General features: G+C 28.9%; 1 protein-coding gene across 1 annotated transcript; it reads left to right on the top strand.

Moving 5' to 3' along the window:
- Positions 1-443: 443 nt before the first annotated feature.
- LOC145839215 (cytosolic carboxypeptidase 1-like) lies at positions 444-23,670 on the top strand. The gene is made up of 24 exons (XM_082946820.1): positions 444-546; positions 860-960; positions 1,175-1,236; positions 1,995-2,196; positions 2,664-2,804; positions 6,419-6,515; positions 6,868-6,908; positions 8,154-8,306; positions 9,609-9,683; positions 11,171-11,317; positions 12,024-12,187; positions 12,491-12,664; positions 13,322-13,462; positions 13,707-13,821; positions 14,362-14,433; positions 15,284-15,476; positions 15,863-16,158; positions 16,716-16,868; positions 17,560-17,780; positions 19,973-20,129; positions 20,562-20,766; positions 21,717-21,954; positions 22,415-22,704; positions 22,871-23,670. The coding sequence occupies exons 1-24, from the start codon at positions 494-496 to the stop codon at positions 23,382-23,384; spliced, it is 4,005 nt and encodes a 1,334-aa protein (XP_082802946.1). The 5' UTR covers positions 444-493; the 3' UTR covers positions 23,385-23,670.
- The last annotated feature ends 261 nt before the right edge of the window (positions 23,671-23,931 follow it).

Below are 23,931 nucleotides of genomic sequence, written 5' to 3'. Positions count from 1 at the left end.
CAAAAAAAAAAAAGCAAAAAATCTTCGAAGTTAGTAAATTAATCATTGCAGTTGTTATGATGTGGCATAAAAAAAAGGAATAGTAAGAACTGAACTTTAATAATGTTCTAACTTTTAAAAAGAAGACTGACAAAAATATAAAGAAGTTAAAACTAGATAAAGTTTACTACATTATGAGCCTAAAGTGTTTTTAAATTTATATATATTACTAATCTACATAATATAAATAATGTACATATGTATATGTTAAGTCATGAAATCCCTTAAATAATTGTTCTTTATAGTGAGTCCTCTACTTAGTTAAAAGTAGTTTTATTTTAGAGGTGTAAATTAAATTGATAAAAATATTAAATATTAGAAACTGTTTGTATAATTTATGACTTTATTTATATTTCTAGGAACTGAAAAAAACTTTTTTAATTGTGTACAATAATTTCTTTAGAATGTAACTAAATAAAACTTATACACAAAGCATGACTTGAACTTACTGAATATGTCTAGAAAAAAAAGTAAAAGTAAAACAGTTATCACAGAAGATCATCCATTGTAAGTTTCAAAGAACAAGTTTTGAATATTTTTCTCAATCTAGTTTCAAAAAACATCTATTGCAAAGTTTGCAAAAAAGCAGTTGCCTTATGATATAACAACAACTTATCTGAATTATCTATATGTTTTAGTTTTGATGTTTTACTTGCAAATTGCTACTTATAACTGTATTTTTTTATTTATAAGTCAGAATTAAGAGTGAAACAATAAAAAAAGTATCTTCAAATAAGTTGTCTTATTTAAACAGAAAGCATCAAAAAAAAAAAGTTTTTTCAAGTTATTGAACATTGTTAAGTTTTTTGTTTTGTTTCAGCTCAACATTGAAAACATGTCTGTCCGGGTTGGAAAAATGTTCAGACAAGGAGCAGACAAAACTTTTCAGTCAAAAACTGCTTGCCTGCTGCAGATCTGATGGTTTGATTATTTATTTAGTTTATTATTATTTTTTCAATTGTGTATTTTATAGGTGTTGTTTTATAGGACCAAAACTTTTAAAGAATATGATATTATAATTTACATTTGCCAATATTTATAAATTTTTTATATACTTGATTAGTTGTTACTGTTGTTATAATTTTTCAAGATTTCGTATTGTAACTGAAAGCAAAACTTTTTTATTTTATTTCAGATGACAACATTAGAGATATTGCAAACAAAGCTTCACTTGAAATTATTTTGTCTGCTTTAGAAGTTTGTTTGTTTATATTTGTAGCTTTATTTGTACATATTAATAACATTTTCTAAGTGTATTGCTTAGATCATAATACATTAAAGTCATTACTAACTAAAAATTTTTATTTTAGAAATATTTAAATTATAATCTAATTTTTGGTTTAAATTAAGTTTCTTTAGTTTTACAAAGTATTTTAAATTTATATAATAAAAAAGTAAATGTATACTTTTTGATGTTTTTATTTTACACAGCTTATTTTTTTTTTCTTTTAATATTGCTTTAATTCGTTTTATACAAAAGTTATGCTTATTTTTTTTAATCTGGTATAGAGTCAATGTTTTCTTTCTGATAAAGATGAATGTAAGAAAAAAGAAAATTTATATATGAAGTAGATATATTTTTAGACACAAAAACTTCAAAAACTTAATATACAAACACAAATAGTTTTTTAAAATAATTAAGCACCCTTTTAGTTTTTCAAAGATAAAATTTTTTAAATTAAAATCTAGTATACCAAAAACACTTGATCTTTACTTGAACATAACTAATTAACTTTGTATGGCGGTATTGTGTCCAGCCCATCTTAGACCAGCTACATGACAATTCTAACTCAAGCAATTTAAATTGCGACATTTCAAGTTCTTAAAAATGTTTAACAGGTCTTTGATTAAAAAAATAATATGTAAACGAAAAGAATAAAAAAACCAATAATATAATTAATGAAATATTTTTTAGAAGATAACTTAAACAATAATAAAATGTCTCAAACAATCAGGTTTCTTCCGACCAGTGCATAGTTCAAACTCTGGTGGCAGTCTTGGGTGAGCTGGCAAACGATGGGGTCATAATCACAAAGAAACTGGTGAGAAACGACGTGACAAGGTCGCTGTTTGCAGTAGTATCAGGCAAGGGACTTGACTTTTCGTACAAAACTTTGCTGGGCATCATGATGCTGTTGGGAAAACTGGGACAGAAAGGTGTTTTTTTATATTTAAAATAAAAATTATACTATTATTTAGTTGTGTATTTATTTTTTAAATTGATCATTATAAAACTTTAGTCATAAAAAATAAGAAAAATCAGCTCTCTACAAGTTTTTTGTAATACTGGAAAAAGTATTAATAAATGTGTAAGTATCTTTCTTCAAAGGTAAAGATAGATTCTATGCGTTTTCAAAATTTGGAGAAAATCAATCATAATGATATTTTATCCCGTTTGGTTGTATTAGAATATTAGATTTTTTAACAAAACTGATATATCTTATACTTTAAAAATTATGTCCTTGAAAATTTATATTGTAGTATGTACTCTAGTTTTCAAAAAAGAGCCAATGTTTGCCCATAAATTAGACACCCTACGGCCTTAAGAATTTTAAATAAACCTTATATTTTGTAGTTTTTTTTTAAGTATTCATTTAAATAAAGTTTATGTTGCATATTCACAGACAGGAAGTTTGGACTTCGGGCCAGGTTGTCAGGGGGACTTGCTCCCTTACTGTCCACTATAAGGTCTTCTTACAGCAGCTCCAACCACTACAGGCTCCTCAGTTCGTCTCTGAATGTCATCAGAATATGCCTCAGTACTTGTTAGTTTGCTTTTATATATGTTTGTTTGTTTATGAGGTTGATTTTGTAATGTTGTATGTTGGTTGTTGCTGTACTTTTTAAACTTGTAATTTTTGGTTGCTATTTGAGTTCAGATGTTTTAATAAGGCAAACTGTTAAGTGCTGGCCAAATGTGACCCTCAAAGCCAAAATCTGCGGACCACAAAGTACAGCTCATCTCAAAGTATACCTTTTTAAAAACAATAAAAAGAAAGGTTTTCATGGTATATGCTTAAACTTAGGCCTTTATTTAATAACTTCTCATTGTTAGTGCCCTACGTCGTTTGTTTTATCACAATTTTGGTTTAATGTAGTATTTTTATGTTGATTACTATGAAACCACTGGGAGCTGGTGACCCAACATCCAAAGGTTCATTTACCCTAGAAAGCAAATATTTGAAAATTAATGTGGTCCACAAAAGACTTTTTTAATCAATGCGGTCCGCGAGCAAGTTTTTTTAGGAAAATTGAGTAGTAACTTATAAAAGGCTGCCGAACCTTGTAATAAGGTAATATGGGGTGTATATATTTTTTACAATATTTAAATTGACTTTTATTGGTAAGCTTAAAGTATTAAATCATATATAAAAAGTTTTGTAAAAAGATAATAATACAAGCAGAGTAAAAAAGATTTTTTTTTAAATCAATTTTCTTTGATTTAAACAAAATAGCTTAATGAGATATCTCTTTCTAAGTTCTACGACAACTTACCTCAAATTTTGTTAAGGTCGTCGGGGGAGGGGGTGTAAAACACTTATTTTTACAAAATTTAACATTGGCTTTTATATGAAAGCTTTAAGTACTAACTACAAGTCAGTTTTTATAGAATTCAAAAATATCATTAAACTTTTGAGATTTTTTATTTTTTGTAAAAAGTTTCCAATACAAATGTATGGACCGCAAATTTTTTGGGGTCAATTTTCTAGAAAGTTTAAACATCACTAAAAATTTATTTCCTCCTTCATTTTTCAAGCAATCTTCTTCAAATTTTCAGGAAATGTTCCTTATATTAGATGAAAAAAACATAACTTGTGAATTTTAATGATTTAAAACAAAATGTTACAAAAATAAAAAATAAAAGTATTAAAAAAGAAAAAATGATTTACAAATTTTTTTTTTAAGTCCATAGTAATTTTTTTTTGTTATTGCATAAAGATTAGACTGTGAAAGTTTGAATAAGATTGCTTGAAAAATGCAGGACGAAGTAGATTTTAAATAAAATAGTCTTTTTTCACTGTTTTAGTTTTCCCTTCCCATAGCAAACCTATTATGCGCCCCTACTTTGATTGGTCATATATCAAAAAATAATTGGAATCTTTTTAAGCAATAAAAAGCATATTGAAGCTTAGAAAAAACTCTATAAAATAAGATCAACTTGTAAAACCATGTTCAACCCCCTTATGGCCTTAAGTGTTGCTTTCAATATTACAAACAAGTTGTAGAAAAAGTTTTTTTTTTTAAACTTATCTAGTTCATGACTAAAATATAAAAACATAGTTGATTTTTTTGTGTATTTAATAAAAAAATTTAAGTAATAAATTAAAAAAAAACTTTTCTAATAAGTTGTTCATAATTTAATAAAGACTAGACTAAAAAAGTTTAAAAACGATTGCTCAAAAAGTGTAGGAGCAGACAAAATTTTATAATGAAATTATATTTGCCTTTTAAGTTTGCAACTACCATAAAGAACTTATTGAGTTTCTAAATTAGAAAACTTATATCTCAAAAGTAGCTCTTAAATTGAAAAAGTGGAAAAAACCACTGGTAGCTTAATTTTTAGTGTAAAAAACAAGACTTTTGGAAATAATTTTTACTATAGGTCCAGGTTCAAGTATTTTCATTAACTTTATTTGCTACTATTTAGATTAGTTATAGTTTAAATGCTGTGTTATTCTTATTAATTTATAAAGATCAATATTAATTTTCAAACAGAATACAAAAACTTTAGATAAGTACTGACTAACGATTATAATATAATTATGTATGGCATATTACAGTTTTACACTCTCAACTTGTTCAGCAATGTATTATACATCGCTAAACCTTTTAATAATTCTGTTTGTAAACAGCTCAAAGTAATATTTTTACTGTTTTAACCATTCTTGAATTGTATTTTTTTGTTAATAAAATAAAAAACTCAAGCTAAAAATTTAGTTTTTGTGTTTGAGCTTTTTATACTACAAATTGTTGTAATTTAAAGTACTTATTATATTACCTATAGTCATAGATACAACAAAAACAATTCAAAATTGATTGTGCTGTAATTTTTTTGATATCTACAGTTAAATTTTTACTGATTAGACTTATTTTGAACAGAAATATATGTTATATGTTTTTCTTTCAAACGTATTTTGTAAATTTTTATTTACACAATACTATTTAGTTTGTTTATAATTTTTTAAAATAAAATTAATATATTTCAGTACAAACGTGTTTTTAAGCTGTTTTAACTTTTATAAGTTATACTAATAAAATGTTAAATTCAATAAAATTTTTCTATTATCATAAAACTTGAATTATCAAGATTAACAATGCATTGTGGTTTGTATTAACGTCACGTATTACTTAATACTTATTGTACTCAAAACTTGATAACATTTTTGCCTTGTAAGTTTAGTGGATTTACTTTATTCCTTGTAGTTTGTTCTTGCCTCTTTGAAATGGGTTATAAGCTGCTAAAGAAACTAGAATGCTGAGCTTTAACATTTTTAGTAACTTAAAATTCTATTACTATTAGTTTTTTGATGTACACTACTGTGATATACTTTTTAATAGTATTTCTCAACAGAAAAAAATACTAACTATAAGTTTTAACAGAGGTAATTTTAATAAAATATAGTGTAGTTTTTCTTTATAACTCACCAATTTATTTTGCACGTTTGTGTTACTTAGTTTAATAAGCCAAAATGTTACCTATAAGCTATATACTTCCCACAAAAGTTTTTAAATTGTAAATGTTTTAAAAGTGACTTTCTACTATAAAAATACAAGAACACTTGAAGTTTTAAAAGTCTGGATGAAATTTATAAAAAACCAGTGGCGACCCTTAAAGAAACAGTTTTCAATTTTTTTTCACTCGTACAACAAAAACAACGAACTATTGTTTGCTTTAATAAAAAACAATGTTTTCAGCGCACAAAGAAAAGTATGTACTTTGTACACCTTTTAAGACACAGTTATCAAATTAATTATAAAACAAACAACTTTGTACTTGGGTCAAAAGTTTTACGCACTTTTATGACGCATGTTTCAACCAAGTAAGGTCGTAAAACAATGATTTATAGGTTTTATTACTCAATACATTGTTTATTTTGAGATCAAGAAAAAATAATTTAGTTTACCATTCAATAAATGTGTAAGTTGTTGTACGCACTTTAAGACACTGGTGTAGATTGTTTGATATAAATCGAACGTTGTATTATGACGTCACGTTACAGCATCAACGTACAAGTTTTTAATAATAACACAGACAAAAACTTCTACGCCCTGAAGCACTTATCTATATAATTTATTAATACAAATCAAACTTTGTACTTATAATGAATCTTATTTATTTTTACTGAAAACTATTACGAAATATATTATGACGTCACAGCGTCAACGAACGCAAAAGTGGTGGGCAGGCACGGAGGGGTGAACATTTTCTACAAAGTAATCACCAGTCTGTCGAGAAAACAACAGTCCTCACTCAAGTAAACATATTAAACATTTGACAAATTTGTCTCGAAATTTAACTAAAAAAACAAATAGCATTTATTTAGTTTAGTTGTTGTTTTTTCTGTTATTCAAAAATTTCAAACTTGGTTTTTAGTTATACAGTTAAAATACTGAGTACAAAATTTAAGCAATGCAAAAGTAAATAGTTTTAAGTTTAGGTTTTATTGATGTTCCCTAAGAACGTAAATGAATAAGTTTAGTCACTTTTATAGAAGTTTTTATTAAATAATATTTTTTTTTAATTTGATTTTTTAATTTTTTTTTGTAGTTTTGATATGTTAGACAAACTAAAAAGATAATTTTCTAATTTTATTTTATTGTTTACAGAAACGCGTTATCAAGCCTGAACATTCTCATAAAAAATTCAAGTTTGTTTACCTTTGTTTTATATTTGCTTTTAATTCATGTTTCCACTTTTGTTTACATCTTACAAGTATTGTATTCAAAACCTTTTGTTTTTCAGCTGCTTTTGCATTTAAACATTTTTTATTATGTTAAAAAACGCATAATTTCAAAACGGCTTTAAAAAGGGTGGTCTTCATTTTTCTTATAAGTACTCATAACAATGTTAAAATAGTTTTAATATAAAAAGGCTTCACTAAAAGTCAATTTAGGTTTTTCTAAAAATATCTTCAAGCACTTGTTTAGTGTTCAAAGTGTCAAGCATCTTCTCAAGTATCGATTTAAGCGGGTTTGAAAAAAGGCGGTAAAATTTAAACTCCTGTGAACATATTTGTTTAAAGTTGCAATCTGCAAACTAAGTTTAAGCAAACATTTGATAAGGATAAAGTTTTACAGTTTGAACCCATTTGTTTTTAGGTGTTTACTTATTGTTAGCATAATAAATATGTGCAGCTATTATTTTTAATTTACTCTGTTTTGAAACTTTTATGCTTAGCCTAATTGTTCATATATTAACTAAAGTTTAATAACTAAGGTGGTAAGGTTTTTCGAAACATTTTTTGCAACAATCTCTGATCATAGATCAATTCTCTGTTTTTTCAAGTTTGTTAGATTATATTAAAAATATAACTTTATTGTTTGTAAGAGTTAGTAAGCATTTTTTAAACAACTTGATGATGTTTTTTTCACACTAAAACATTGATTTTGGAATTTATTAAAACATTTACTACTGATTTGAAAGAAAAAAAACAATTGATTCAAGCTTCTACAAAAACAGACTGAAATCCGAAAAAAAATAATTAAAGTTTTTCTTTATCAATTATGTACATACAAGTGTTACAAAACATTTATTTTTTATTTAAATTTATTTTTAATCTTTATTTTTGTTTTATTGTCATAAAAACTTTAGCAGAAAATATTTTTGTTTAAAAATCAGTTTAGCTTCAATCAAAACTAAGCATAAATATACTCTAACATTTTATTTTTACTGAATATTTAAAAAATCAAAGTTTTGATATTAATACACAAGCAAAAAAAGTTTAAACTTGAATAAAAATTTTAAAATCGGCTATTTTACTATATCAAATATTTTATGAACTAAAAAATTTCTTACATATGTATAAAATTTTATAAAACATTACAACTAATTTTGTCACTAGAATCATTTTTGTAAAAAAAAAGTCTACAAAAACTTATTTTTTATACATTAGAAGCGAATGCCTCGAAAGCAGTGGGCATCGGTATAGTTGCCAAGATGCTAGTAATGCACACCGATTACCATAAACACGATTTCAGCAAGGAAAACAGAAACATCAACACCAGAAAGTCAATACTCAACATCATAAAGAACTCCGTCAATCTCAGTTGGTTTTGTTTAATTAATTATTTTTATATAGTAGAAACATATCATAAATATCAAATATGTTAGTCATAAAATAAACAAAAAACAAACTCAGTTTTTTTGTTTAAATTGTATTGATATAATAAATAATACACCAATGTTCAAACCAATAATTTTATATGTTGCTCTAAGATATTTTTGTTTGTTTATTAGTTATTTTTTTCAAATAAAACAAGATATTTTTGTTTATAAATCACTTAAAAAGTCTTATGAAGAATAAATTTTTGAATGGCTTAGTGAAGTTTACCTTTTTTTTAACAATTCTCTGCTATAGTCATCAGATAATTTATTCTATAAAAACAATTTAAATGCTGACACTCAATTCATTTACAAACCAACTGTTGTGAAAGTTACACTTTGTATTTACTTTCATGTTTAAATTAATTTTTTTTGTGAAAACAAATTAATTTCAAACAGCAAACTAATGTAATTGGTTCATTACGCCTTGAAATCAAAACCAATTTTTTATTGTAAATTGCTATGATTAATTTGTTTCAACAAGTAATTTGTTCAGTGTTAAATTACAAACGTTTTTTTTTTGAAGTTTTTTTTTAGTAGAACTATTAAATTTGTTTTTTAACCTAATGAAAATTTCCATCAAAGGTGAAAAAATGTTATATTGTAAAATAATAACATCATGTGTTGTTTGTTGTTTACAATAACAAACTAATTAAACTTGTTTTTAATACCACTAAAAATAGTTTTGAATTTACTTTTATTTTCAAGTTTATTATTAGAATTTTTCATACGTATTCAAGTTTACAATGAATATTTTTTTTAACTATGACTCATGTTTGTCTACTATCGTTAACACTTATTCATTCATAATACTTGCTGTACAAATGCAAAGTACTCATATTTTGTTTATTGGAAAGTAATTGTGTTTCTTTTTTTTTTGTTTTGTATAAAATATTGCATTTTTGTGACAACTTCAGTTGTTTAAATATTTTTTCATTGTTTTAGTTTTATTACTAAACTTTTTGTATAGCTTCAATACTTTTATTATTTTATTTCTTAGTAGTTGATTTTAAAATTATCTTAGTTACTTAAAATATTTCAAAAGTGTTACAAGTATCTAATATATTTCAATTTTTTTTCGATATTTTTTATTGAAAAGTAACTTATATCTTATTTACGTTTTTTTAAAGCTTCAATCAATTCAAAATACAGTTTTCATCTGCAAAAGATGCAAAATAAGTTCAACTAAATTATAGCTAGCCTACTAGAAAGTTTATTGTTTGTAATTTTAATAATTAATTTAAAGAAAGTGGTAGAGTAGCGTTTTCCGAAGCCAACGGCCTCCAGTGTTTGAGCAAAACTTGCAGGGATTACAGCAAAAGTTTGTTTTTATAATTAATATTTAATGTTTTTTTAATATTTAATGTGAGTTCTCTGTTTTAAACAAGTTTATCTTAAACGTTACCATGCTACATAAATATCATGAGAATGCAAATTCACTTAAAATTAGTTGTAAAACTGTCTAATTTTATAAATATATTATATAAACTGTTTAATAAACTATTTAATAATTGTTTCAACGTGTTTATAAAACTAAAAGCCCTATATACAACAAAACAATGATGCTGTGTAGCAGTATAATTTTAGAGTAAAAATTTAAGTTTCAGGTAAGTTAATTTTCTAAACTGTAGGGTTTGTTTTTAATAGTTATTTAAACGTTTGTATGTTTTGAGCCAAAATAGACAGAATAAACTTCAAGTATTCAACATTTTTATAATAGACTTTACTATGATTCATTGTAAATCTTATTTCATATTTACTGTTTTAACACTTGTTTAATTTTTCTTTATGATTCATTACATCTACAAATAAAAAATTTTTTTTGATGCAGTAACTTTTTTCATTTTTGTTCTTTCCATACTACATGTAATATGTTTAATTTAAACGTATAATTACAATAGTTCTTATATTATTAGTTTAGAACTTGTTTAAATAATCTAAGTTTTTCACTTATGTTAACAAAATATACAGAAAATTGTGCAAAATATATTGCCGCAGTTTTGTATGAGAACATTAAATTTATACGCGTTAAGAGTAAGTACCATTGGATAAGTGCTTTTCTGGTAAATGCCTATTTAAACTAATAATATTCTAAAATACAGCAGTTTTTGTATATTTTATAAGTTTAAAACAAACATTGTTTGTTATATAAAACCCGCATTAATTAAAACATTGTTAACTGAACTTCATTGGTTAATATTCACATGCTGTATTAATGCAAGTAACTTTTAACATTTAAGTAATTTGTTATATTTACTTTAACATTTATGCATTAACAATTTAATAAAAAAGTAAGAGACTTGAAAAACTATTAAATAAATTTAACTGTAGGTAATACTTGAAAAGTTTTCAGACTGTTTAAGTATCATTAAAAACCAACTAACCAACTTCTTTATATAGATAGCGACTCGTCGACAATGTCAGTGTTTAGTATCTGTAGCAACATAATAACAAGATGTTTATTAATATAAATAAAATAAAACAATAAATATATTTTTACAAATAGCGACTCATCAACAATGTCATTGTTTAGTATCTGTAGCAACATAATAACAAGATGTTTATTAATATAAATAAAATAAAACAATAAATATATTTTTACAGATAGCGACTCGTCAACAATGTCGTTGTTTAGTATCTGTAGCAACATAATAACAATATGTTTATTAACATAAGTAAAATAAAACAAACGTACAACATTATACAGATAGCGATTCATCAACAATGTCATTGTTTAGTATCTGTAGCACATAATAACAAGATGTTTATTAATATAAGTAAAATAAAACAAACGTAAAAATTACACAGATAGCGACTCATCAACAATGTCATTGTTTAGTATCTGCAGCAACATAATAACACGGTGTCAGCCGAAACAGCAGTTACCTGTTCATTGCCACGTTTGCAGTTTTCAATTTGATATAAATTGTGAAGATGATATTAGCTCCAATTCCGGTTTGTTTTTATTATGACGTATGAAATTTTCGTTGTTAAATTTCGAAGCTTTAACAAAAACGTTTGTTAAAAATATACAAGTTATTAAAACAAAAACAACTAAAAAAATTTAAAAACTTAAAATAACTTTTATCAAAATTACTCTTTAAAATTAGCGATATAAAGCAGCTAAATAACAACTTTTAGGGTTAGAGTTTAGCATAGCACAGTAGATTTTAGAAAAAGCTGATTAAATATTTTTACTTATTACCTGAATTTAGAAAAATTTTGCCACCTTAAGTGGCATAAAGTTAAGTTTATTAAAATCAGATATGGTTAAATTTTCTCAGGTTTCAGAACAAAGGTAGAAAAATATCGAATATTTCAAATTTAGAATAGGGTTGCCACACACTTAGGATAACTCAGACTAGTTTTGGTGTTTTCCTAAATATTAGCGTAGTTTTTTATACTTAAAGGTTTTTTTTTGCTTCCAAGAGTAGTAACCCTAATGAAAAATGAGTGTTTACTACGAAAACCACTTAAAACAAGCAGCTAGAATTTTCCATTTTGTTTTTTTAACCTGCAAAATAAATCCTCGGACTGCCAAAGAAAAGTAGAGAAAGCTTCCGTTTTGTAGCCGCTAGAGTCGCTGGCGAGAAGTCAACAGAAAAACGAGGAGGGTTTTTGGCGTTTTGGAGGAAATGCTACAACTTGTCGTGTTTTTCAGCTAGCGACGACTCGAAGCCCACGTTGTCCGACTGTGACGTCACAACGTCGTCCACGGAGGAGGAGCTGGAGGGGCAGGGGAAGGGGGGGAGGGACTACGTTGCCAGGTGCGGGGAGGACCTGAGGATGTACGAGGAGTTCTTCCAAGAACTCACCGATGACCCCGTGAGTTTTGTTGTGCATTTTTTACTTTGTTTGTTTATATAATTTGTTACTTTTTATAAAAACTGTAAGATTTTTATTTATGTTTATATGTTTTGTATTCGTTTAAGTAACCCCCAAGTTTTTTTTAATGTTTTATGTAATTTTTGTTTTTGCATTTTGTCTTGCTAATCCTTCCTTTTAGTTTTTGTATGCTTATTACAGATCCAGACATATTTTTTAAATTTACACGTTTGTTTTAATTGCCGACCCTGCGATGCATACCTAACATTTTCAACAAACATTTAAATCTACAAATTTCAACAGCTCGAAGGAGTGCTTGTTAAACCTGAAAAATCAGAGTTGAACCTGAAAAAAATCAATGATGGAGGAAGTAATGAGGAGTTTATAGCAAATTACGGAAAGTACAACTACTTGAACAACTTGAGCAACATTATCGAGTTTGACGTTGAAAAAGCCCTCGGTCATGCGGCCTACCATGTACGTTGTTTCGAAGTATATTGTTGATAATTTTACTGTGAAAGTTTTTTGGGCATAAAGCTGCCCTGTATTCTTCTTCTATCTAATTTATAATGTAGTTTGAGTTGTTTTAGAAAAAAACCAAAGTTCGGATTCCTGGAAATAGTAAAGATAAGAACGTAATGTTTTATTGAATTATATTTAAACAAGTTTAAAATTTTATAAATCTTCATCTCCATAAACTGAAATAAAAAATAATTTTAATAATAAATAAAAAAAACATGTGTCCAAGATAATATTAATTTAACTAAAAAAGAGTAGTTCTCTTTTTTTATAACAAATTTTATAACCTTTGGTATTTATCTAAACAAAGAAACATTATATCTAAGTTTATGCATACTTTCCTAAAAGAATTAAAATAGAATGAAATTTAAAGTTTGACATCTGTAACTAACTAAAACTAGAAAAAAAAACTTTAAAAGTTAATGAACAAAGTTTTGTAACTTTTTTACTAACAATACAATTAGTACTGACTAAAAGTTTAAAATTAATATAAAAAATACTCATATATATTCTTATTAAATCACTCTTTAAGATGTATAGGTTTCAAAAAAGCTTTTTATGTTTTCGGTTTGTTTTAACCAAACTAAACACTGACGATCGTGTTCATTGAACCAGAACGTGATTTCGACGAATCAGCGGGTCCTGCATTCCGCCAAACCAATAGAAAAGCAGGGAACCGCGCCGGGGTGCAACGAAGACGAAGAGTCGTGTGAGAATGGGGACAGGAAGGATAAAAAGTGCAAAGCGAAAAAGAAGGTGAGTTTTAGCGGTTTAAAATTAAGTCTCTGTAATCAGGTTGCTTGAATGGTGTTGCTTATTGAACTTTTCGGCTGTATTAACCATGCTTGAGATAATAAAAATAAAAAAGAAAGCAAAAATGATGCTGTTACTATTAGTTTATAAGAGATTTAGTGAAATTGTGCATTTTTTTTTGATTTTTTTTATCGTTTACGATACTATAAACGGTAAAAGCAACAAAATTATAAACCTGATTACGTAGAAGAAGAAATCGAGAAGCCTTCCAGACAAGGATGTTTTGAATGAGAGTGTGAAATTTGAACACAGAAATTGCAAGACTGCGTCTCCCGGTAAAAGAAATTCTGCTCTCAGGACAAGTATGATTTATTCAGTTTTGAAAATAACATTTTTTTAATAAAGCTAAATTATAAGATATTGTTTATAACTAATAAATATAAACTAGTTTATTGAGTTCGTTGTTTTAGAATTGGTTTGCTGTTTCATTAACTGTTGTTTAGCTCAGTGCTTCTGAAATGGGGTTCCGCGGAACCCTAGGGTTCCGCGACGCCTCTCAGGAGTTCCGCGAAGCCTTTCGAAATTTAAAAAAGAACATTTATTTAATTAAACATTTTATGTAAAATTAAAATTAGGGGTTCCGCGGAAAAGTTGAACTAAGGAAAAGGGTTCCGCCACAAGAAAAAGGTTCAGAAGCACTGGTTTAGCTGATAGATTTAATTTTTTGCTGGTTTTGAAAAGCAATACAATGTTTAACTCCTACAGTAATGCTAAAGAAATAAGAGATTAACAAATAGTTATGGTAGATATATTTTTTAAACATACTGCAAATTCTGTAAATTAAATATGTATTTGGCAGAACTTACGTGCTTTAGTTGATTTTAGCATGAAAAATTATTCAGGTTCAACTAAAGATGATGCAAAACTGTACAAATCGCTTTCGTCGAAGATCACTACATCGTTCACATACGGACGTGAGTTGTATTTCTTTTGCTTTTCTTACTAAAATCATAGCTTTGTAAAATGATAAAAATTGAAGTATTCTAAAATGGCTTAAGTGTGCAAATACCCCTTAGAAATGTAAATTTACTGTACGAAACTAGAACTATAATATGCAGTGTGGAAAGCTAATTATTTGATTTAAGAGTGTAAGTAACATAGTTGTAATATTTAGGATTGAATAGAAATAAAAACACTGATATATATTTATATTTTTTATAAGGCTTATAGGAATTTATTAACATCTAAAATTTATTTAAAATATAAAAAACATTTTTAATGACATAGAAATAAAAAATTCTTATGATAAAGTAATTGTACATCAAAGTTTAACAAAAAAAAATAATCACTAATATTACCTTTTATCCTAAAGTGTCACGATATTGTGGCATACAAACGGCTTATTATATTCTAAATAGTTTTGTAATACGTTCTCACTAATATTTTTTTTCTTTAATACTTTTATGGCATCAAGCTTGCACATAAGGGCAAAATGTTTGTACAGTAATTTTGTTACAAATTTTGTCAAAACAGGCAAGCTACCTTACAAGTTTCTCAGAACATTTTTTTTTTCTGTTTCAAAACCTTGTTAACTAATTATCAAAGTATTCTTCTTACTTATTCTCATTAATTAGCTATGAAAATGTTATTAAAACAATATTCCATATATCAAAATAGCCTGTTTGGAAGTGTAACATAATAACAATATTTCTTAGCCATCTATTGTAAAATTTTTAAATTATATTAAACATCCTTTAACATAGCAAGTTTGGAAGTATTTCATGTTAATTAAAAGTATTTAAAACACTCCTCACATCGAAACAGCCTCGTTTGAAGTGTCACCGGTGCAACTGGCGCTGATGCAGCGTTCCTACAAGCAGAAGATATGCGACATCGCGGCCAACAACACCGTGTCCGTGAAGAGCGACACCAACAGGTTGTCCCTCGCCGACCAGCAACTTTTGCAGCCCAACTTGATACAGGGCGAGCCACTGCTAAACACAAGACACATTAACAGGTAGAATTTAGAAAAAAATTAAACCCAATAAGTGAATATGTAATTTACAACTATCATTAAAAAAATTTAGTTGTTAGCATAGAGTTGTTAATTTACAATTAGTTTGAGAAGCATCATAATAACTCTCATGTGCAAATGACACATATTTACAATTAAAATGCTACGAACTTGTGTTTTAAACGTACTTGCTGAAAACGGTTGTAAGTAGTTCTTGAGTTTCATCACTCTCTAACTAAGAGCATTTTATTTTCTTAAAAACAGTTTTTTTTTTTTATAATATTCTAGACTTAAATTTGTTAACTATATTCAGTTTTTTTTTTCCAGTACATTTAGCCAAAAGTGCATTGTTATTTGATATTCAAACCTACTAATCAAAATACCAACAGGCTGATAAAGACGAAGATAGTGAAGGATCTCCAGCAGACGCTGAAGGCGAAGACAAAGTGCCACCAGATCGTCTTCGACAGCCGACCGTCCAATGAAAGCGCGGAACGAGCGTCGGCCAACCAATCGAAACAGTCCATCGTCGTTCCCGACTCGCGAGCGCCCACCGGCGACTCGAATTTCGCGGACGGAGACTCGTCTTCTTTGGAGGAAGACTCGAGCGCGCAGATGCCGGCTCCCCAGCTCGAGTTCGACTCGGACTTTGAGAGCGGCAACCTCAGGTGCGCCGTCAGGGTTGGTTGGAGTTGTTAGCTTGTTTTTAGCGTTTTCAGTGATTAATTTTGCACACTGTTCTACATGATCCAGCCGGAGTTTAAGTTAGAAAAAAATGTTTAGAAGTATCCATATTTTTGGGTCTTAAAGATCACTACATTTGCTAAAAGAAGTTAATATGTAAATTTCTCACAATCTTTGAGAAAAGTTGATTTAATATTTTTCCGCTAACTGTTGTCATGCAAGCTTAGATAAATTCAAAATCATTTGAAATTCTCTTGTGCACGGCTTTTATGATTTTATTTGAACGCTAGTACGAACATGATCAAACAAATTCACCGAATTAAATAAATAATTTTTCTCGTTACATGGCTAAAAAAAATCTTCTTAACAAAAAAGGAAAATACAAGTACAAAAATAACTAATTAGTTTTCTAAACCGAAAATGAATTAAGGGTATTGAAATAACTAATTAATTTTTCACATAAAGGAAAATACAAGTACTAAAATAACTAATAAAATTTAATTTTTTACAGAAAGGAAATTACGATTACTGAAATAACTAATTTATATTCGCAGAAAGGAAATTACGAGTACGATTTGATGATGAACGCGGACTGCAACACCAACCACCATTTCCAGTGGTTCTACTTCCAGGTGACCAACATGCAATCCGGCCAACCGTACGTGTTCAACATGGTCAACTGCGAAAAAAAAGGAAGCACTTTCAATGAAGGTGATTTTAAATGATTTGTCGTTGTTTTGGTACAGAAAACAAAAAATTATATTAAAGCTGTTTGGCTGGTATGGTATTGTTTTTCTTATCAAAATGTCACTTTCAGTGAAGGTGTGTGGTTGTTTTGGTACAGATAATGAAAACTTGAGTTAAAGCTGTTTGGGTAGTATGGAATTTTTAAAAAATTAAAATCGTATCAATCTGTATAAAAGTAATCTATAAGTCTTGCAAACTTTTGTACCTCGATAGCTAGTTTTAAAAATATATGCATAGTTTTTTTTTTCTAAAACAAAAACTTTTAATTTTTAGCAAAAACTCTGACAACGTATTTATAATGCAATAATTATAGGGAAAAAATATATTTCAATTTAGTCATTCAAAGTCAAAATAACCCAGAATGAAACTATGGTAAACAAAAATTTACTGTATTTATCGGACTTTAAAAAAACATATTGCAATTTTATAAACAGTAAACAAAAAACAAAATGTAGCATATAACAGTGACTAAACAACACAGATATTTATCCTGAAAATAAAAAAAATCTAAACACTCCTCCTATCAGGAAATATAATAACAGGAAAGCAACCGGACGTATCAAATTGAAAAAAAAAACATATTATAATTTTATTTAAAAATAAACAACTAAAATAAATAAGCAAAAAAACTGAAGCAACATTGCCCCCATCGCAGGAATGCAGCCGGTGATGTTCTCGCACGTGGAAGCGAGGAGGGGAAGACCCTACTGGTTCCGCTCGGGTGACGACGTGTGTTACTACAGAAACGTGTACCGCAACCAGAGCGGGGGCGGGGGGAACACCCACATGACGTGCACCTTCACCCAGGTGTTTCCCCACGAGGGAGACTGCTGCTACCTGGCCTACCACTACCCGTACACCTACTCGAAATTAATTGTTAGTTTGGTTGATTTCATATATTTTTTTATTTTATATTTTTTTAACAACTATTTGTATTAAATGTATATTTTTGCTACCTGGCGTACCACGGTATACCTACAATTCCCATCCATTTTTTTTAAACAATTTTTTTTTTTTTTTATATCACTGCTGGAAACAAGGTTGCCACTTTACCTGGAAAATCCTTTAAAAACCTGGAATTTGAGAAATTTAAGAAAAATCCTGGAATTTTAACAAATTTCACATGTTTAGTAGTAAAATTTCGATTAGACTCAAAATATTTATCATATAAATAAAAAAAAAATTTCATCATTAAAAATTTTTTTTATTAAAAAATACATTTAAAGTAGCTTTACAGTATCTTTTCAATGTTTTTATAGTATTTAACACAGTTTCTTACCTTTAACTTAACTCTAAACTATAAATAGACCAGAAAATGTGTACTTTTATAAAACCTGGAAGAAATTTGGAAAACCTGGAAAAAATTTAAAAAAAATCGAGTTGCAACCCTGAGGAAATTGATCTTTGATTGAAACAGAGCCGTTCCCCTTTTTTCTTTAATTTTCGTTATTTGGTTTTTTCGTTTTTTTAACATCACTGCTACCCACAACCCTTACCCTGATCGGTAAGCGGTTCTCGGATTTGATCGGATGGGAATTGTGCGCGGTATGGGACTGAGCGGTTCCCCGTACCTCTACCAATACACCTACTTAAAATTTATTGTTGGGTTGATTAGTCGATTGGTACGTTTTTTTACAGGTGTGTACACTTATTTTATTTTTTATTTATTTGGTAGAATGCTTGTTTCAAACACCAATACATTACTTGTAATACTTAGATTTTTTTTCCAATTTGTTAATTGCTTTCTAAGCTCAATCATTTTTGATAGTTTGCAGTTAAATGTTTTTATTGGTTTACAAATTGTTAAGTTGAATTAAAAAGTGTTATAGGGTAAAAAAAAACATTAAGCATACTTTTGTTAATCTCTTTCAATCAAAAAGCATATTATCTATGTCCTGATTATTTGAACTAACTAACTTTGAATTAAATAAGTTGTTCAAGCTACAATTTATCTTTTGAGCCAACATTTAGATAGATTACATTAAAGTTTACTTGTACTTAATGATTTTGTAGCTCAATGTAAGTAATAGGTCTCTTGTATTTTAGTTTGAATGCTGAGTTTAAATATGTTTAAAAAATAAAAGTTAAAAATAAGTACACTTAACTTCTAAACTTTAAAGGATTAAACTACGCTAAATAAATATACCTTCAATCTTAAGCTTAAGTGTAAGAAAAAATTTTTCTTTGTGATGATAGCATCTTTTTATGAATTATTTACCCCTTTTTAAAACTCAAACGTTTCTTTTGAATGTACTAAAGGTTTAAAAGTTTATAAAACAAGTTGGTTTATTATTCAACATTTAAGAAAGTTTTTTACACCATACATAATGAAATTTCCACGATTTAATTTAAGGCAATTGATTGTTATCATAATTTAAAAAGCTTTATTTATTTAATTTTAAATTAAATTAGTAGAAAAATGTCAAAATTGATATTTTTTTTTTCAATATTTATGTTTATACATTATTTTATTCAATTGTAAGAGTCTGAAATTTTTTTAAATATAAACTTCAAATGAAAACAATTTTATCGAGTAAAATTAGTGTTTTAAGGTTTTAAATTAACTATTATGTTAATTAGATATAAAATATTTTAACTTGTACTTTATAGGTATAAAAATTTAATGTTTTCGATTTTTTAAAATTAATATTTAATTGAATTAGTTACCAATATTAATGGTATCATTTTTAGTTTTTAAGTAATTAAAATTTGCTACAAACTTATAAACGCATGGATACATATTTGAATTAAGTATTTTGAAATACATTTTTTTTTATATTTTAAACTAATATGTTATCAAGAGTTAATTAAGTATAGCTGTAAGTATAATTTTTCTAAAATAAATAAGTTAAAACAGAGAAACCTTAATAACAGCTATTTTGCCATATTGTTTTTTTACAATTCTAACAAACTAAATTTTTTTTTTTAACGTAATAAGTTAAATCTACTTACAGTCTTTTATTTAAGTCCTTTAAAATTAACTAAAAAGAATAATTTTAAATGGACATAGAAACACTGATAGCATATATCCATGTATCAACTAATTTCTTTTCATTACAAATCACCAGATGGACATAGAAACGCTTGTGTCGCAAGCGGACAGGAGCCGCGTATACGTGAGGCGGCAGACGCTGTGCAAAACGCTGTCGGGTAATGACGTGCCAGTGCTCACAATCACCAACATTCCCCGGCACGATGACGTGGAAAAAGTTAAGCGGGACATCAGTTCGTTTTTTTAAATAAGTTGAAGAGTATACTTGGAGTAGAAGTAGTTTATTAGATGCTATAATCAGCTGTTTTGGCAAGTCAATTTATTAAAATTTGTGAAAAAAAAATTTTCAGATAGCTCCCAAAAAAAGTTGATCCATTTTGTGCAATTTTTTTGTTGTTGTATAATAAAGCTTACATATCTTTTTTTTTGTGTACGCACAAAGTTGTGTGTGTGTAAATTTTTTGTTATTACAACAAACTGAAAAATGTTTTTTTTTTATTTACGTTTCCTTATTTAGACTTTAATTAACTACCAAGAATAGAAACTAAACCAGATTTTTCTCCCAAGCAACAAATTGTATGCAGCCTTTCAAAAATTATAGCAACAAATACTTAAAAAGCGCAACTGTTACCCAAGTACCAAACAACTAACTCTAACTTTCACAGGATCGCGTCAGTACGTATTCTTGTCGGCGCGTGTTCACCCAGGCGAGACGAACGCGTCGTGGACCATGCTCGGCACGCTCCAGCTGCTCCTCCATTCACAAAAGCACCTTCGCGGCGAGATGGCGAGAATCGCGGATGAGTTGAGGGACAAGTACATATTCAAGATAGTGCCCATGCTGAACCCGGACGGTGTGATCAACGGACAGTGAGTTTCAGTGAGCTTACTAAAACTAGGACTGATTAAAGTGAATGGGAATTTAAAAAGTTAAGATTATAAAGTATTTTGTTTGAAATAATGCAATTTAGTGTGTAAGAATTAAAAAGTTTACTGTCATAAGAAAAGATATGATTCGTTATCAATAAGTAAGTGTGAGTTTTAATAGTTTAAGTTCTGCAAAAGTCATCTTATCACCTAATAGTAGTATAGCTGTGATAACATTAATGCTCATTCACAAACATTTATCTCGTTTTTTGTAACATTGGTCTATATTCCCAAACTATGGTGTTTAACCCCAAAATTCAGGAACCCTTTTAATCAGGGTTTCGTTGATTCATGACTATGACTTTTCCAAGTTTCAGACCTTGGTTTCGGGATTTTGATACACCCCAACCCAATACACAATCCTACAATACGCTATATGCAAAAAGTACATATAAAGCTTATTTTGTAATTCCCAGACTTATTGAGTTGTAAGTTTAAAGTGTCTAGATTTCTTGAATAAAAAACTTACTAGTGGACAAACTGTTATTGTTAAAGATCTATAGGAAAAAATTATCAAGTAAAAAACTCTTAGATTAAAAATAAAGTCGTTCTGTACCAGTTGAAAGTGTAAACACTTTTAATCAAGTGTTTATTTAAGTAAAAACTACTTTTTTTTTCTCTTTTAGTTTATAGTGTGCTAAATATTATAAAATTGTATCATGAAACAAAGTTTAGACAAAATCAATATAGCTGAAAATAAGTTTTTTAAAAGTGTTAGTTAAATATTTAAAACTAACTAAAATACATAACTTTCAAAATGCATACTTTTTTTTTCAAACTACAGTTTTTATAAAACTGTCTTAAACTTTGATTCGTTACCACAAAGTAATAAACCGATAAATTTTCTAACAAAAACAAAAAAACATTTTTAAAACTAATCACCATGGCAACAGCCACAGGTGCTCGTTGTCGGGGAGGGACCTGAACCGGATGTGGCGGGACCCCACCCCCCACCTCCACCCCACCGTCTACCACACCAAGGGTTTGATGCAACACATGAGGGTCAATCTAGGGAAAACCCCCAAGCTGTACTGCGACTACCACGGCCACTCGAGGAAGATGAACGTCTTCCTGTACGGTTGCCATGGCGACAACGCGTGGGGACGACAAGACGATGACGTGGACGTCAAGGTCTGTTGGTTTTGCTTGTTTTTTTTAATAATGTTTTAGATTCTTATAACTATAAAAAACAAAATGATTAAACTATCGAATCTCTTAAATTAATTATTATAATGTCAATTGAAAGAAAAAATGTTGATATTTTTTACAGAATTTTCACGTTTTTTTTCCATCTTAAGTTTTGTATATAATTAAATTATAAAATCTCAGCAACGAAAAACCCATTATCACGTCAAAGAAAAAAATCCTGCACAGGAAAAAAAATCACGTAATACCTAATAGTTGAAATAATTAGTTTAACAATAAACTTTTGCACATTCAAATTTTTCCAGAAACTGCCGCAAAGGCTTCATAGAACAAATAACTCTATATAACACATTATATACAGTAACTATATAAATAATAAATACAGTTATACTCTAAAATATATTTTTTTTTTCAAACACAAAGTTTTTTACTTGTGACGTCACAGAAGCTGCCGCGAATCCTGCACAGCACCAACCCGATGTTCAGCTTGGACGAGTGCCAGTTCACCATGGACCAGTCGAAGCAGGGGTGCGCCCGGGTGGTGGCCTACTCGCAGCTGGGCATCACCCTCGCCTACACCATGGAGTCCTCCTACTGCGGTTTCGACCAGGGGCAGTTTCGAGGGGAGCACATCGGGGCGAGCATGATGGCGAGGATGGGGGCCGGGTTCGCGGAGGGGATCTTGTACTTGGACGGCGGCGGGTTCAAGAAGGAGGATTTCCACCAGCACAAAATGTCGGTGAAGTGTTGTTTGTACAAACTGTATGTTTTAAACGCAAGTCGTAGTCAAGTTAAAGCAAAACTTGTAAAAGTTTGAAATTAAAGTTGTTCAAATTTTTTAAATTTAAGACGTCTTTCAATGTATATTTGTACGAAACCTTATTATCAATGACGTATTCAGGGCCCCGCTTAGATACTGGGATGACAACGACGGCGGGGAAATTTCCGACGGTTGCCAAGACAACAGCGACACCGACGGCGAGCTGACCCCCGACGACGACACGCCGGTCAGCGACGACTCCTTCTACCTCCCCAGCGACCACGACCGTCCCCACAAAAACTTCCCCCAACAAAAATCCCCCGAAAAAGGGATCGAGTCGAGCCTGCTCATCAAGCCCCTCCTTCAGCCCGAAGCCAAAAAGGTCAAAACCCCGAAAGTTCCCTTCAAAAATCCCCTGAACTTCCGGGCTCACACGGCGCAGCCCAGAATGCGCCACCCCAAGGCGGTCTCCAAGCTGCACCAGAAAAAAATCCCCCAGATCGAGACGAATTTGTTCCGGGTGAGCAAGAAGGCGCTGGGGTGCAGGAACTCCCCCAACAGCTTCCCGCGGCCCTTCGAGTCCGAGGGGAAACCCCTGGTTAGAAACAATTCGAAAGGGGAAGCACCGAAGTTGAGGAAGAAAGACTCGATTTGAAGTCTTTTTTAATTTTTTATATGTAGGTTTTAAGATGTTGCAAAAAATTTTAATGTAAAGTATTTATTTTTTTATGTTGCATTTTTTTCATATGTCGATATATTTTTAATATTTTTCTGGTACTGTGAGTACATATTTTTTTAGCTTTCACTTCAACTTCAGTGCATTTATTAATCATATCAGTGCAAATAGCATTTTATAACTTAAATAATTTTATCTAGTTATTTTCAACCTCACATTTCTATTGATTTTTTTAATTTTAAATTGTCGATGTCCACATAGTTTCATGTGCTTAAAAGTTCAATGCACTTTATTTTCTAGCTTCAAGATAAATTGACGCGTTTTAGCTGTTAAACGCTAGAAAGTAAGAAAAATAAACAACTTTAAAAGTTAATTTCGTGTAATTTATATTTATTAAATAGCTAATTTATAACTTCATCACAAAAAAAATCCAAATAAAAAAGTTTTTTAGCATTTGAAAAAATTAAATAACGAAAATATGTTTTGTCCAGTATAAAAGTTTCAAAATTAAAAAGCCTAAAACTAG

This window comes from Thalia democratica, chromosome 6, assembly GCF_965202585.1.
Source record: "Thalia democratica chromosome 6, ktThaDemo2.hap1.1, whole genome shotgun sequence".
NCBI lineage: Eukaryota > Metazoa > Chordata > Thaliacea > Salpida > Salpidae > Thalia > Thalia democratica.
Note: the sequence above shows the minus strand (reverse complement) of the source record. Positions and strands in the feature narration are given on the sequence as shown.

Bases quoted from the DNA above. Each gene is read 5' to 3' on its own strand.
- LOC145839215 (XM_082946820.1), top strand. From the start codon at position 494: ATGTCTAGAAAAAAAAGTAAAAGTAAAACAGTTATCACAGAAGATCAT. The intron at 8,307-9,608 runs GTTGGTTTTGTT...ATTAATTTAAAG, and splicing joins AAAGAACTCCGTCAATCTCA to AAAGTGGTAGAGTAGCGTTT. The intron at 13,822-14,361 runs GTATGATTTATT...AAAATTATTCAG, and splicing joins AAATTCTGCTCTCAGGACAA to GTTCAACTAAAGATGATGCA.